General features: G+C 43.7%; 1 protein-coding gene across 1 annotated transcript in view; it reads left to right on the top strand.

Moving 5' to 3' along the window:
• The window catches only part of cacna1ba (calcium channel, voltage-dependent, N type, alpha 1B subunit, a), a 192,766-nt gene that overhangs the window by 44,204 nt on the left and 132,390 nt on the right, over positions 1-16,172 (top strand). The window contains exons 4-7 of the mRNA XM_079270837.1: positions 1,998-2,089; positions 2,945-3,097; positions 3,591-3,778; positions 6,282-6,385. Of these exons, the coding sequence (XP_079126963.1) occupies positions 1,998-2,089; positions 2,945-3,097; positions 3,591-3,778; positions 6,282-6,385 (537 nt within the window). The remainder of the gene's footprint in view (positions 1-1,997; positions 2,090-2,944; positions 3,098-3,590; positions 3,779-6,281; positions 6,386-16,172) is intronic.

Here is a 16,172-nt window from a genome sequence, read left to right on the forward strand (position 1 = left end):
TCTCTCTGTCTCTCTCTGTGTCTCTGTGTCTCTGTCTCTCTCTCTCTCTCTCTCTCTCTCTCTGTGTCTCTGTCTCTCTGTGTCTCTGTGTCTCTCTGTCTCTGTGTCTCTCTCTCTCTCTGTGTCTCTGTCTCTCTGTGTCTCTCTGTCTCTCTGTCTCTGTGTCTCTCTCTCTCTGTGTCTCTGTCTCTCTGTGTCTCTCTGTGTCTCTGTGTCTGTGTCTGTGTCTCTGTCTCTCTGTGTCTCTCTGTGTCTCTGTGTCTGTGTCTCTGTCTCTCTGTCTCTCTGTCTCTCTCTGTCTCTGTGTCTCTTCATCTGCCGGCTATGCATCCTTCTTATCCCCTGTTCTTCTTATGTCTGACTCACAGCGCTTCATCTGCCTCATCAGGCGACTGTACTGTGTATATCTATAAGTATATGTGAGCGTGTGATGATCAGCCGTGTTGCAGCAGAGGTCCCAGTGTAGTGAGCAGTGCTGTGGGACCATCATGTGGTCAGAACCACAACAATGAACAGATATCAGTTGTATGTTCAGATCGGAATAATAAAGGTTTTACTGCCACCCGAAGGACAACATAGCCATAGTGGGCCATGGATACATTTATTAAAATGTAGTTACTCTTTAGATTCAGATTTTGTATACAAAATATATTGTTTAATAAACATGAATTCAGTTCAGCATTTCTACAGTTTAATAGATTATCTCCACTTTCAATATCTTCACCATTGATATGTTTACACATTCATATATATCGTATCACAGTGGTATAATATGTACAGTAATATAATAAGGAGCCATACTTCATATGGACTACTTTTACTTTTAATCCTCTCGGTTAAGAAGAGTGGATGATCTGACCTGAGGAGCCGGATGTGACCGACGCAGTGGAATCATCTCAGTGGTGCAATGACGACTCTGAAACAAAGACTCAGATCCATTCTGGATATAGTTACTGAATATCTGAGTTTACATTTGATTGGTTTCTCCCAATAAATGATGATATTGAGCTTATTTTGGTAAACATATTAGCCTTTCAGTAATACTGCTAATAAAGAATAAAATGTTCTAAATATATATTTTTAAATGATGAATTAGCAGAGAGCATCTCATGAAACCGGCTCTCTGTCTCTGGTGGACTGTCCCTTCTCTGTCATTCGTCCCCTCGTGTAAAGAGAAGAAAGATGGAAGGAGTCCCATTAAAGGCTCAAATAAATTCAGACGCCACGTCAAGACACGTTGATTTGGATGATTCGGCTCTTCTGTCTGGTGTGAAAAACAATGAAACCAGTGTCGCAAGTGAGAAAATGATTGGCCGATCAGACGACGATAGTCCGGAGCTGACCAATGGGATGGTGTAATATGTAACTACATTGTACACCTCTGCTCAAAGTACATTTGGCTGCTACTACTTTTGTACCTTTACTTGTAATAGGACACATTTTACATTGTGATGTTTCTGTGTTTAATTAAGTTAAGGATGTGAACTTGATCACTTCTTCCACCGTGCACCAGGAGGACAAGGGATCGGATGGTGTGAAGTGTGTGTGTCTGAATAATAAGAAATAATTATTAATAATAATAATATATCACACAGATGGGTCAAAATACTGAAGTGTGAAAGAAATAAGATATTACCATATGAATCAAGTTAAAGGAAGAAAAGAAAAAAGTTGGAAAATTGCTGGAAATTTGGCGTCTTTTCAGTTTGCTTCATGCGCCACAGAGAGACTTTCATGTCGGCGTGAACGGGGCGCCGCCTCCAGCGCTGTATCTTCATACACGCATGCATTAGACCAGCTTGTTCTGTCGGGTTCTAACGGTGAGCAGCGCTGGTACACCCTCAGTTCACCTGTCACTTCCATTGTCTCGTGTGTTTGTTGACCGTCCCCATGAGTGATCTGATCACTGATGTTTAAAATGAAGCGAGTGTTTCAGTCAAACAGCTGCTGACTGAACCCGTCCTGTGATCTGCTCCCGTGCTGTCTTGTGTGTGCAGGATGCTGGCCACTGTGGGGGCTGACTTTGATCTGACAACACTGAGGGCGGTGAGAGTGCTGCGGCCGCTCAAACTGGTCTCCGGCATTCCAAGTAAGTTATCTTCACGTTGTGACACATTTTTATTGCGATGAGTGAAACTGCAGAGCTCGTTCCAGAGAGGGACTCAGAGCCTCGTACAGAGACTGGACACTGGCTAATAAACAGTCACCAATATCTTCCTGAGTCATTTCTCAAATGTGTCGCTCAAAAGGTCTACATCGGACTCCTGCAGGGCTGGACTGCCCATCTGGCATACCGAGCATTATCCCGGTGGGCCGTGGGCCTTTTGGGCCCAAACAACGGGCCATTATGTTTTAGCTCTCAATTGGTTCTGGCCTGGCCCAATCCTATCACCCCTTTGACAAAATGCAAGGGATGCACACATGGCCCCCGCAGTAACATCAGCATTAAAGCATTCTACCCTCGAAACAAATCGATCTGACCAGCTGGCATTGGGCGAAGGCAGGGTGCACCTGGACAGGACGGCAGACTGTCGCAGGGCATGGTAAACACAAAACAACACCTTTACAACCAGGCACTGCAATAGCTCCCTGCGCTTCACCTTTGGTGTGTGTGTGCATACCTTGCATGGCAGCCCCTGCCATCAGTGTGTGAATGTGGTGTTAAAGCGCTTTGAGTGGTCCGAGCACTGGAAAGTCGCTCTGCAAGCAGTGACAGAAGTACATTTACCTGTACTTCTGTCATGTATATATGTGAGGAGTAAATTAGGCTTTTGACAGGTATTGTGATTTATAAATGACTTACAGTTAAGAATTGTCAAAGAGCTCCTTTAAGAATCTCTACCGGTGTGATTAGACAACACGTCGAGGTAGACGAGATGTCGAACCCTTCTCCCTCTCACACGACACTCTCCCAGAAAGACAAACAACCTTTCTCTCCTTTCAGGTCTTCAGGTGGTATTGAAGTCCATTATGAAAGCCATGGTGCCTCTGCTGCAGATCGGCTTGCTGCTCTTCTTCGCCATCCTCATGTTCGCCATCATCGGCCTTGACTTCTACATGGGCAAGTTCCATCGCACCTGCTTCACAATCGACACAGGTACGCAAGAGGAAGGCGAGGACGACGGCGTTACTTGATGTTAACGTAGGCAGAAGTTGACAGAACCGTCATCATATTTATCTTACAACTGATTGAGGTCTGCTTCAATGAAATGCACAGCACAAGGTACATACACACTTTGAAAAGACTCATCTTCCTGATTAGATACAACATGTATGTGAAGTGGGTTCAGGGATGAGGATGGGTCCTGGCATTGTATTTGCTGTTTGTTTCTTCATTCGAAAGGTGCATCAGCATTTCAATTTCATATATAGCATCTGTGAAACTCTATTGGAAAGTCACTCTGGATAAAAACATGAAATTATGTCAAATGTACTTGCTTAAATGTTGCCATTCTGTGTATCATTGTAGTGGAACCCATATATTATGCATCTGATATTCAGTACTTTTACATAATACGTGCCCAGCCTTCTCTCGGCGTGGTGTATCTTTGAGTATGTGATGGTGTGTGGATGTGTGTTTGTGGCTGTAGACGAGCAAGCAGCAGATTTCCCCTGTGGGCTGGAGGCTCCAGCGAGGACGTGCGCCAACGGCACCACCTGCAAGGAGTACTGGACCGGGCCCAACTTTGGCATCACCAACTTTGACAATATCCTCTTCGCGGTTCTCACGGTTTTCCAGTGCATCACAATGGAGGGATGGGTGGACATTCTCTACAATGTGAGTCCACTTCTGAATGCTGTTCTTAAGCACCATGGGGGCACCAGCATCTACTGGAGTCCGTCTTCCTGTAGGCCAGCTAGCTACATTCCTTATCCTACGTGCAGATTGTGGGCTGCTCACAGAGGTTGACTTAACTTCCAGAAATAACTCTTATCAGAATACGATGTACATGACACCACCTATCAGAACACCTTAAAATGAGAAAGATCAAAGATATCGTTTATTTCAAGTATCAGCAGTCTCAGATTAAGTGCACACACAGCTGCTCCAGAGTGATTTCCTGCTCTGTGTCGAGTCTCCCAGGAAGTATGGGCGTGGCATTACAGATGGGTTGATGGCTGTTGTTGGGCTTACTCTTCCAGGGGCAGAACAGGGCTACTAATGGCTTTTCTATTGCCTTGTGTGCTCTCTGCATTCTGTTAGCCAAGGTCTGAGGCAGCCTCACCCTGACCCCAGATAATGCGCTACCATGCCCAGCCCTCTGCAGCCACGTCCAGCTCAGAGCTACATTATGACAGATGAGTCCACCTATCTTCACTGGCAGCAGGTCAACATAGATCACACAACCCCTTGCCCTGTTACTGCCTGTGCCATGTTGTCTTTGCAGTGAAGTAGACTGTCTGATGACCCTTAACCCCAAATTGCTCCCTCAGGCGGTTCCGGCGGTGAATGAATGTTGGTTGGTCCTGATGGGCAGGTGCACCTTGCATGGTAGCTCCTGTCATCAGTGTGTGAATGTGTGAATGATGACATGTAGAGTTAAAGCGCTTTGAGAAAAGAACTCTACAAGTACAGTCCAGTTACCATTGTAGACCCAACACCTGTCTCTGATCTGATCGGCTCCCTGTTCATTTCTTTTACAATGTTCATTGTTAACAAACAAGCCTGATGCGGCGCGTAGATACAAAGAAAGTCTATGCACAGACGCGATGAGACTGGAGTGATGCGAATTGGCAATGTCGCGGTGCGATTGATGCAAATTCAATCGCACCATTCGCACGATAGCCTATCAGCGTTGAGATGCTCCTCCTGTCATCACTGACGTCCTGTTATTGAATCAGGAAACAAATACTGTAGCAGTCTGGTATCTGGGTAGTAAACCAGCTAGACGCCTTGAATACACCTCGATAAAATCTACAGAGCTCCTCCGGACTACGTTATGAACCAGACAAGACGGCGTTTGGTTTCCCGGGATATCTGTGACTTCCACAACACGTACTGATCAGAAATAGGTTATTTTTTCCATGGCTGATGGCGGACATAAATGGCGGACAGTTAATAACGGCTTCCAGAGCAATAAGCCACGCCCCCTCTCTATTGTTTGGCTATTGAAGAACATTTGCAGAAGTTTGGTTTAGATGTAAACGTGTGAGTGGCCTGTACACACACACCAATATAATTACCAATACTTCTGATGATGATATTGAATGATGATAGTGAATACTGTAAAAATGTTATTGATCGTTCAAAGTTTTGACATTTATCTTGCGCTATAGAAGATTTCCGACACAGAAGACTGTGTTCACATGTGATGCAGGCCAGCTGTTGCAGCTGAGCGGTCCTTGTATGGTCACATTGTGTTACATCCTCCACACCAACCTATCTTACAGGATGTGGCCAATGTGGCCACATCCTGTCTGCTCTTGTACAGGGACTGCTTCATGGGCTGTATCTCAATAATACGGTGTGACATTTAAATGAACAGTAGAAGAGGATAGGCTACTCATACAGCAGCACATCAATGCCCATGGTTTGGAATCACATACAGGGATAATGTTGGCCTTCAGCTATCTGGCATATATTGTCTGACTCTGTCACGGGAGTTCACAGGTAGGACCCAAACGCAAGACCACAGGAGACAGAAGTGAATATAACAGGTTTTATTTAGAATGTGTGAAGGTGTGGAGCCCGTGGTCCGACACCAGAGTAGGCAGATCGACGGCGTGAGGCCCGTGGCTCGACACCGGAGGGCTGGCAGCTTGACGGCGTGTGTAGTCCGTAGAACACAAGGAGGGCAGAGGACGCCACGGGGTTGAAGCGGGTGAAAGACGGTACGACCTGACAACCCCAGACTGCAGGACCAGAGCTTATATAGAGACAGGGGAATCATTAGTGGGCCCTGAGTCTGGTGTGTCAGGCTGCAGGAGGTGATCGGCTGGAGTGTCCTCAGCTGTGCACAATCAAGGGTGTGGCCATGGGAGGTGTCTGGAGGCAGAGGACAAACACAGAGCACATGGCACACAATAACACACAGGGGAATGACAGAACACATGAGGAGAGGAGATCAGGGGAAACACACAACGGGTCAGACCGGGATCCTGGATCCTGACAGACTCTTGCTCTCTGGATGACTGTACCAACTGTGAAGGTCAGAGAGTGCTGAGGAAATGAACAACACATTGTTGTTTTTTGTCTGAGAAGAATATAGAAATACACCAGTCCTTTAATTGCACAACACAACACTGTTAACAGTCTTATTGTTTGTCTCTGCGTTGTTTAGGCCAACGATGCTGCAGGGAACACATGGAACTGGCTGTACTTCATCCCCCTCATCATCATCGGTTCCTTCTTCATGCTTAACCTGGTGTTAGGTGTGCTGTCAGGGTGAGTACAGATGTGAGGAGGAGATGTTCTTTACATTTGACCAGGATGTACCCTTCTCTTGACCACACCTGTTGGGCCATGTGATGGCTACATTTGCTCCAGAAAAACTGAATGTGAATGAATGAGAATGTGAATGAATGACAATGTGCTACACTTCCACAATGATGCTGTCTGTCGAGACAGCGTTATTAGATGTAACCGCCCGTGTGAGAGCGGAGCAGAGCGGCGGCTGTGAATTAACCAGTCTGGGCACGCTCACGTGCACTAACATGCACTAACATGCACTAACATGCACTAACATGCACTAACATGGCACTAACATGACACTAACATGCACTAACATGGCACTAACATGCACGAACATGCACGAACATGGCACTAACATGGCACTAACATGGCACTAACATGGCACTAACATGTACTAACATGGCACTAACATGCACTAACATGCACTAACATGGCACTAACATGCACTACCATGCACTAACATGCACTAGCATGCACTAACATGGCACTAGCATGCACTAACATGCACTAACATGGCACTAGCATGCACTAACATGGCACTAACATGGCACTAACATGGCACTAACATGCACTAACATGGCACTGCCATGCACTGACATGCACTAACATGGCACTAACATGGCACTAACATGCACAAACATGGCACTAACATGCACTAACATGCACTAACATGGCATGAACATGCACTAACATGCACTAACATGGCACTAACATGCACTAACATGGCACTAACATGGCACTAACATGGCACTAACATGGCACTAACATGGCACTAACATGCACTAACATGGCACTAACATGCACTAACATGGCACTAACATGGCACTAACATGCACTAACATGGCACTAACATGCACGAACATGGCACTAACATGCACTAACATGCACTAACATGGCATGAACATGCACTAACATGGCACTAACATGGCACTGACATGCACTAACATGCACTAACATGGCACTAACATGCACTAACATGGCACTAACATGGCACTAACATGGCACTAACATGGCACTAACATGCACTAACATGCACTAACATGCACTAACATGGCACTAACATGGCACTAACATGCACTAACATGCACTAACATGGCACTAACATGGCACTAACATGCACTAACATGGCACTAACATGGCACTAACATGGCACGAACATGCACGAACATGCACGAACATGCACTAACATGGCACTAACATGCACTAACATGGCACTAACATGGCACTACCATGTACTAACATGGCACTAACATGCACTAACATGCACTAACATGGCACTAACATGGCACTAACATGCACTACCATGCACTAACATGCACTAGCATGCACTAACATGGCACTAGCATGCACTAACATGGCACTGCCATGCACTAACATGGCACTAACATGGCACTAACATGCACGAACATGGCACTAACATGCACTAACATGCACTAACATGGCATGAACATGCACTAACATGGCACTAACATGGCACTAACATGCACTAACATGGCACTAACATGCACTAACATGCACTAACATGCACTAACATGGCACTAACATGGCACTAACATGGCACTAACATGCACTAACATGGCACTAACATGCACTAACATGGCACTAACATGCACGAACATGGCACTAACATGCACTAACATGCACTAACATGGCACGAACATGCACTAACATGGCACTCACATGGCACTCACATGGCACTAACATGGCACTAACATGGCACTAACATGCACTAACATGGCACTAACATGGCACTAACATGGCACTAACATGCACTAACATGGCACTAATATGCACTAACATGGCACTAACATGCACTAACATGCACTAACATGCACTAACATGGCACTAACATGGCACTAACATGCACTAACATGGCACTAACATGGCACTAACATGGCACTAACATGCACTAACATGGCACTAACATGGCACTAACATGCACTAACATGACACTAACATCGCACTAACATGCACTAACATGCACTAACATGCACTAACATGGCACTAACATGCACTAACATGGCACTAACATGCACTAACATGGTACTAACATGGTACTAACATGGCACTAACATGGCACTAACATGGCACTAACATGCACGAACATGGCACGAACATGGCACTAACATGGCACTAACATGCACTAACATGGCACTAACATGGCACTAACATGCACTAACATGCACGAACATGCACGAACATGGCACGAACATGGCACGAACATGGCACTAACATGGCACTAACATGGCACTAACATGCACAAACATGGCACAAACATGGCACAAACATGCACAAACATGCACAAACATGGCACTAACATGGCACTAACATGCACTAACATGCACTAACATGCACGAACATGGCACTAACATGGCACTAACATGCACTAACATGGCACTAACATGGCACTAACATGGCACGAACATGCACGAACATGCACGAACATGGCACTAACATGCACTAACATGCACTAACATGGCACTAACATGGCACTAACATGGCACTAACATGGCACGAACATGCACGAACATGCACGGACATGCACGAACATGCACGGACATGCACGAACATGGCACGAACATGCACGAACATGCACGAACATGGCACTAACATGGCACTAACATGGCACTAACATGGCACTAACATGGCACTAACATGCACTAACATGGCACTAACATGGCACTAACATGGCACTAACATGCACGAGCATGGCACTAACATGGCACTAACATGGCACTAACATGCACGAACATGGCACGAACATGCACGAACATGGCACGAACATGGCACGAACATGGCACTAACATGGCACTAACATGGCACTAACATGCCACTAACATGCCACGAACATGCCACGAACATGCCACGAACATGGCACGAACATGGCACGAACATGCACGAACATGGCACGAACATGGCACGAACATGCACAAACATGCACAAACATGCACAAACATGCACAAACATGCACAAACATGCACAAACATGGCACGAACATGGCACGAACATGGCACTAACATGCACTTACATGCACTAAAAGAACATGGCCGGCAGGCTACGTGAACACAGGAAGGAGAAGCTCTGATATCAACACACACAGAGGGAGAGAGCCTTCATCCTCTGCCAGGTAGACGTTACTCCTCGCAGTCTTTACATAGATGATCGTTGCTTGCTGATATATTTATGTTAAATACAGCTCCTTCAAAAATGGTAAGAGGACACAGACTCCATCACTTTGTACCACATGTGTTGTGTTTTGATTCATATTCGTAAATCAGCGTCGAGACTCACGAAGTTTTCGTGAGTGTTTGTGCAAATATAATGTTAATAAGCTTTTATTTCGATATCAAGCTAATGTGCTGCTGCATCATACAGTAAGCTGGCTGTAACACACTTTAAACATCGGATCTCTGCAGTGTCATGTCATATGACCTCTTCAGAAATATGGACATTTATAGTGTTGTGGCAAAATGACGAGAAGAGACGGCGAACTGGAGTTGCAACCAGCGGGGAAGTGTTTTAATAAGATCAAGCCAACATCAACAACTTCAGCAAATCCAAACAAATCCAAAGTATTACTTTTCACAGATCACTTTTACAGTCAAACTTCACCCCCCTTAAGTTACTTTCCACCAATCAAACCAGTCCGTTGAACCAAAAACAAAGCACATCTGGTCTCTTCATCATGTCACGCTCTCATGACTTTGTTTGGGTCGAGATAAGCTTTTGGCAGAACACACGATTCATGTACGGGAAATGTTTTGGTACGAATTGGAGAGATTTATTCCAATTAGTCTGGCGTGCCCTGATCACTTCCTAAGAATGCTTTTATGAACCAGAATGTGTTTTACATAACACGTTATACAAACTCTTTACTTGTGAATCCAAATGAGTTATATGATGATTTTCTTCAACAATAGCAGTGTGAACCGATCACCACCAAGAACTGTCTAAAGCTGGCAACAGTGACTGGACATGAAACAACACAATCCAACATGGAGCAAGCACAAACATGTAGGTCAACAAGGAGATCACACACGCCTCATGTCTATACTCACCATTGTTCTGCCTTTTCTTTCAATCACAAGCTTTTGTAGAGAGATCTTTGGTATATTTGAGTTTCATTATTTTCTTAATATAGAGTTGAGTTTGCTGAAAATAAAATTGCCTTGTGAATAAAGAATTCTGTGACAATGAGTAAAACATTCATCATTAGGTCAACAAAAATACTATAATTATGATCAATAGTAAGCATTGCTGTGTAGCTGCTGGTAGGAGCAGGAACCGCTGCTGGTCAAGCTCTCCATACTCACACGGCACAAACACTGTGCTGTTTGCAGGAAACCTTCCACTCAAAACTCTGAGAACATTGTATTGAAACTGTCTGTAAGAGACTTATTCGACTGAATAAGATGTGTGAAGTGATTTAGTAGCAAACATGCTGAAATGCTCCTTTAGTTACGCAGCTGACTACGTCACCCAATCGCCTGAGTTGAGGTCAGTCAGTCTGAAGAGCAAATCGGTTTTGACTAACCGGTCGGTTCTGGTGTTAAAAATGTAAATAATAAAAAAAAACGGTGTTAACGCGCGATGTTGAACCACTTTTAAATGAATCAGTTGTCTACAGTGGAACAACCGGAGTAACTGTGGAAAACAAGAGACACTCTTTTCCGATGAAACTAGCTCCAAAAGTCACAAATATTCACCAGATGACATCATCCACTGGTTTATGACGTTACCACACATCATTTGCATAAAGCTGGTGGTTGTGTTGTGGCAGCGAGGGAGACTGCCAAGAGGAGGAGACCGCGTGCTGTTGACCGAGTACTATTGGGAATGAATTACATATATCTATATATATATATATATAGATCTATATATGTATATATCTATATATAGATATATATAGATATATATCTATATATATCTATCTATATATATATAGATATATATATATATATAGATAAATATATATATATATATATATAGATCTATATATATATATATATAGATCTATATATATATCTATCTATATATATATAAATATATATATATATATATTATATATATATATAGATATATATATATATATATCTATATATATATATATATTTATATATATATATATATATATATATATATATAGATCTATATATATATAGATCTATATATATATAATATATATATATATATATATTATATATATATATATAGATCTATATATATATATATATATATATATAGATCTATATATATATATAGATCTATAGATATATATATAGATATAGATCTATATATATATATAGATATATATATATATATATATATATATATATATATATATATATATATATATATATATATATATATATATATATATAGATACATATGTATATCAATATATATATATATGTACCTATACATTGACTTTAATCCACAATCCAGGATAGTTTTAAGAAGCTCTGACTAAATAGCTGAAGTGTGTTCGTTCATGGGTTCTGGTTCTTCATGGTGACACTTCTTCTTCTGACACTTCTTCTCCTGACACTTCTTCTCCTGACACTTCTTCTTCTGACACTTCTTCTCCTGACACTTCTTCTCCTGACACTTCTTCTCCTGACACTTCTTCTTCTGACACTTCTTCTCCTGACACTTCTTCTCCTGACACTTCTTCTCCTGACACTTCTCCTGACACTTCTTCTTCTGACACTTCTTCTTCTGACACTTCTTCTCCTGACACTTCTTCTCCTGACACTTCTTCTCCTGACACTTCTTCTCCTGACACTTCTTCTTCTGACACTTCTTCTCCTGACACTTCTTCTCCTGACACTTCTTCTCCTGACACTTCTTCTCCTGACACTTCTTCTCCTGACACTTCTTCTTCTGACACTTCTTCTTCTGACACTTCTTCTCCTGACACTTCTTCTTCTGACACTTCTTCTTCTGACACTTCTTCTCCTGACACTTCTTCTCCTGACACTTCTTCTCCTGACACTTCTTCTCCTGACACTTCTTCTCCTGACACTTCTTCTCCTGACACTTCTTCTCCTGACACTTCTTCTCCTGACACTTCTTCTCCTGACACTTCTTCTCCTGACACTTCTTCTCCTGACACTTCTTCTTCTGACACTTCTTCTCCTGACACTTCTTCTCCTGACACTTCTTCTCCTGACACTTCTTCTTCTGACACTTCTTCTTCTGACACTTCTTCTTCTGACACTTCTTCTCCTGACACTTCTTCTCCTGACACTTCTTCTCCTGACACTTCTTCTTCTGACACTTCTTCTCCTGACACTTCTTCTCCTGACACTTCTTCTCCTGACACTTCTTCTCCTGACACTTCTTCTCCTGACACTTCTTCTTCTGACACTTCTTCTTCTGACACTTCTTCTCCTGACACTTCTTCTCCTGACACTTCTTCTCCTGACACTTCTTCTCCTGACACTTCTTCTCCTGACACTTCTTCTCCTGACACTTCTTCTTCTGACACTTCTTCTTCTGACACTTCTTCTCCTGACACTTCTTCTCCTGACACTTCTTCTCCTGACACTTCTTCTTCTGACACTTCTTATTCTGACACTTCTTCTCCTGACACTTCTTCTTCTGACACTTCTTCTCCTGACACTTCTTCTCCTGACACTTCTTCTTCTGACACTTCTTCTCCTGACACTTCTTCTCCTGACACTTCTTCTCCTGACACTTCTTCTCCTGACACTTCTTCTCCTGACACTTCTTCTCCTGACACTTCTTCTCCTGACACTTCTTCTTCTGACACTTCTTCTCCTGACACTTCTTCTCCTGACACTTCTTCTCCTGACACTTCTTCTTCTGACACTTCTTCTCCTGACACTTCTTCTCCTGACACTTCTTCTCCTGACACTTCTTCTCCTGACACTTCTTCTCCTGACACTTCTTCTCCTGACACTTCTTCTTCTGACACTTCTTCTTCTGACACTTCTTCTCCTGACACTTCTTCTCCTGACACTTCTTCTTCTGACACTTCTTCTCCTGACACTTCTTCTTCTGACACTTCTTCTCCTGACACTTCTTCTTCTGACACTTCTTCTTCTGACACTTCTTCTCCTGACACTTCTTCTTCTGACACTTCTTCTTCTGACACTTCTTCTCCTGACACTTCTTCTCCTGACACTTCAAACAGGGATTTCAAGATCATTTCATTGGACAAGATACAACTTTATTTACAGTTTCTTCCCAAGTACAGCCGGCCTCATCAACAGGGCCTGGACCCCCCACTGACTCACTCTTACATCCACAGGACAGTGATTGAACTCTACACTGAATACAGACAGCTAAAATATTTGAACATATTCTTGTATATATTTAGTTTCTACTTTAAATGTTCATATCTGTATCTTTAGTTATGACTTCATACTATTATATGACCTATTTATGAGCCAATTTTCCTGCCTAGGCCGTAAAATGGCCCACAATGCAGCAGCACAGGTCTTTCAAGGAAGCATGCCCTTACCCCATCTATCTACTGATTCATTCCAGGATACATTTTGAAATGTAAGTCATCACATTCAGTGAAATACAAGTTCACAACCTGAAGTCCTGCCAGCGGTCTCCTGGCTGCTCCTCTCAGCTGTGTTGGAGCCTCCGTGGTCACGGCTCTGCTTCTCCGTCAGCTGTCAAGTCTCTTTTTTAAACATATGTCTGCAGGCAAGCGTCTTCATTTCAATGTTTACTCCCCCAGCTTGCCATTAGCCACTGTCATCCATACATATATATATATATATATATATATATATATATATATATATATATATATATATATACTGTAGATCCACACAGAGAGGAAGACATGACCAGAGGTTAAAGGGCAGGCAGCATGTGGTTCTCTTGTCCTCTCTGTTCACAGCAGCTGTCAGATGGCTTTACAGTGACTGGGTCCCTGTGTGGTCACTGATGCTGTCTGGCTGGGTGTGCTGGGCCATGTCACTGTTTAAAGGCCATGATCTGAGCTTCAGCACAGGCAGCAGAGCAGATACATGCAGGGTGGAGAGGCTGCAGACCCCCATGGGAGGTCAGGGCCATCACTCAGCTTCCATCCCCTCAGTGTGGGCGGGCCGGGAGGAGATGTGGCGTCATTGTAAGCTGGCTGCTTCAGCATTCTCTTGTTGGTTTATTCTATGCTTTTAGTTTAACAGTAAGTATCATCAATATGAACTGGAACTAGAATACTTGAGCTCCAGTGATGATTCGTCGATGACAGCATGTACTTCAGGCGACTAGGTAAACATGGCGGAACCGACATGACGGGAGTTAGAGAGGCAGTTCTGAAAATGTCAGAAACGTTAATAAAATGAGTACTTTTTGTGTTTGAAACAGTATATTGTTAGAAGACACTGGATCTAAACATCAGTCCTACACTTGGTACACCGGCACTGATCCTCTGTAGTGTAACTGGTGTTGAGAATAAATCTCATGTTGAGGAGAAAACTCAGGTGAACAGACTTAGGTCGAGGCGTTTAGCTCAATTTAAGCAATAAGGTTTATTTGTGACAGAAGTATTATGTCCAGCAGTTAAACGTGCACGGACCTAAAAAGTTCACTCTGTAGGAGTGAATGAAAAGCTAAAAGGCGCTTAGACAGAGTGCGCATGCGTTCATATATTAGGTCCTCCTTTTGGAGCCTATTGGTCAAAGCAAAGTAGAGGCGGATTTGTTTCTAGCATTCAAATGGCCTGATGGAGCACTGAGCATCTCCGCCCACACTGGCTCACGTCCGGGATCCGCCTTCTCTGGAACGTCAGTGTGTGTGAGATGTTGATTCAGCAGCATATTGTTATGTTCGGCCAACTAGATAAGCTAGGCGCTAGATATGCAAGGGCGCCTCTTTCTATCTCTAAGATGGAGCAGGCAGTTGAGACTGGTTCTCTGTAAGACTATGTGACATTTAACTGGGGCAAAAGCTATCCTTCAGAGTTCTAGTATTTTCCACTTTGTTCAGGCGAGTGCGAGAGTGCCCCACCTGGCGTTTTTGACCTTCGTGTACTAGAACTCACATATCCGCGTATAAGCTGTGTTTAACATTGAATGAATGTATATTTTTATTTACAAATCCCCCTTTTCACACCTGCTAGGTGTGAACTTCTATGTTTTGGAACTACTCATTCAATGGCTGTAACTCTATGTTTAGGTCCCTATCATCTGAATCGTCTGGATCGGAAACTGGTGGGGTGCTATGTCTAGTTCGGGTGTGTGTCTGATTCGGGGATGGTGAGGGAAGAGGGGCAGTTGAATTAGATGGGTGCTGGTGTGTCTGATACTTGGTTTCTAATCCCCAGATCAGTAAGGCAACTAGTATGCCCATTCCCACCCCCATTATAGTTTTCTTCCCACATCCCACCCCTTCCCAGGTGAAGCGCTGCCGACCTCGGTCGGCGGGGTTTGCATAAGGGTCCCCTAGACAGCGTCTAAGTTCCTGATGCATTTTCCAAATTAGTGCGAATTTCTCCTAGTGTTCTGGTTAGTACCGGTGCTGGGACACAATGTGTCAGGTGGTGCCAAGGGGCGCCTGATTTGCCCTTGACCTGGACCGAGTGTGAAGTAACCTCCTTCACCTCGTACGGCCCAGTCCACCTGGGGTCAGTCCACTTGCGCTTGTGAACCTTGACCCTGACCCAATCACCTACTTGTATCTGCTTTCCAGCTGCCGCTGCTTCAGGTACTGCTCGAGTCCTCTCGATCTGCTTGGAGAGAGCTTCAGCAAGAGAAGTTAGGGCACTCATATAGTC

The sequence above is a fragment of the Melanostigma gelatinosum genome, assembly GCF_949748355.1.
Source record: "Melanostigma gelatinosum genome assembly, chromosome: 6".
In the NCBI taxonomy this organism is placed as follows: Eukaryota; Metazoa; Chordata; class Actinopteri; order Perciformes; family Zoarcidae; genus Melanostigma; species Melanostigma gelatinosum.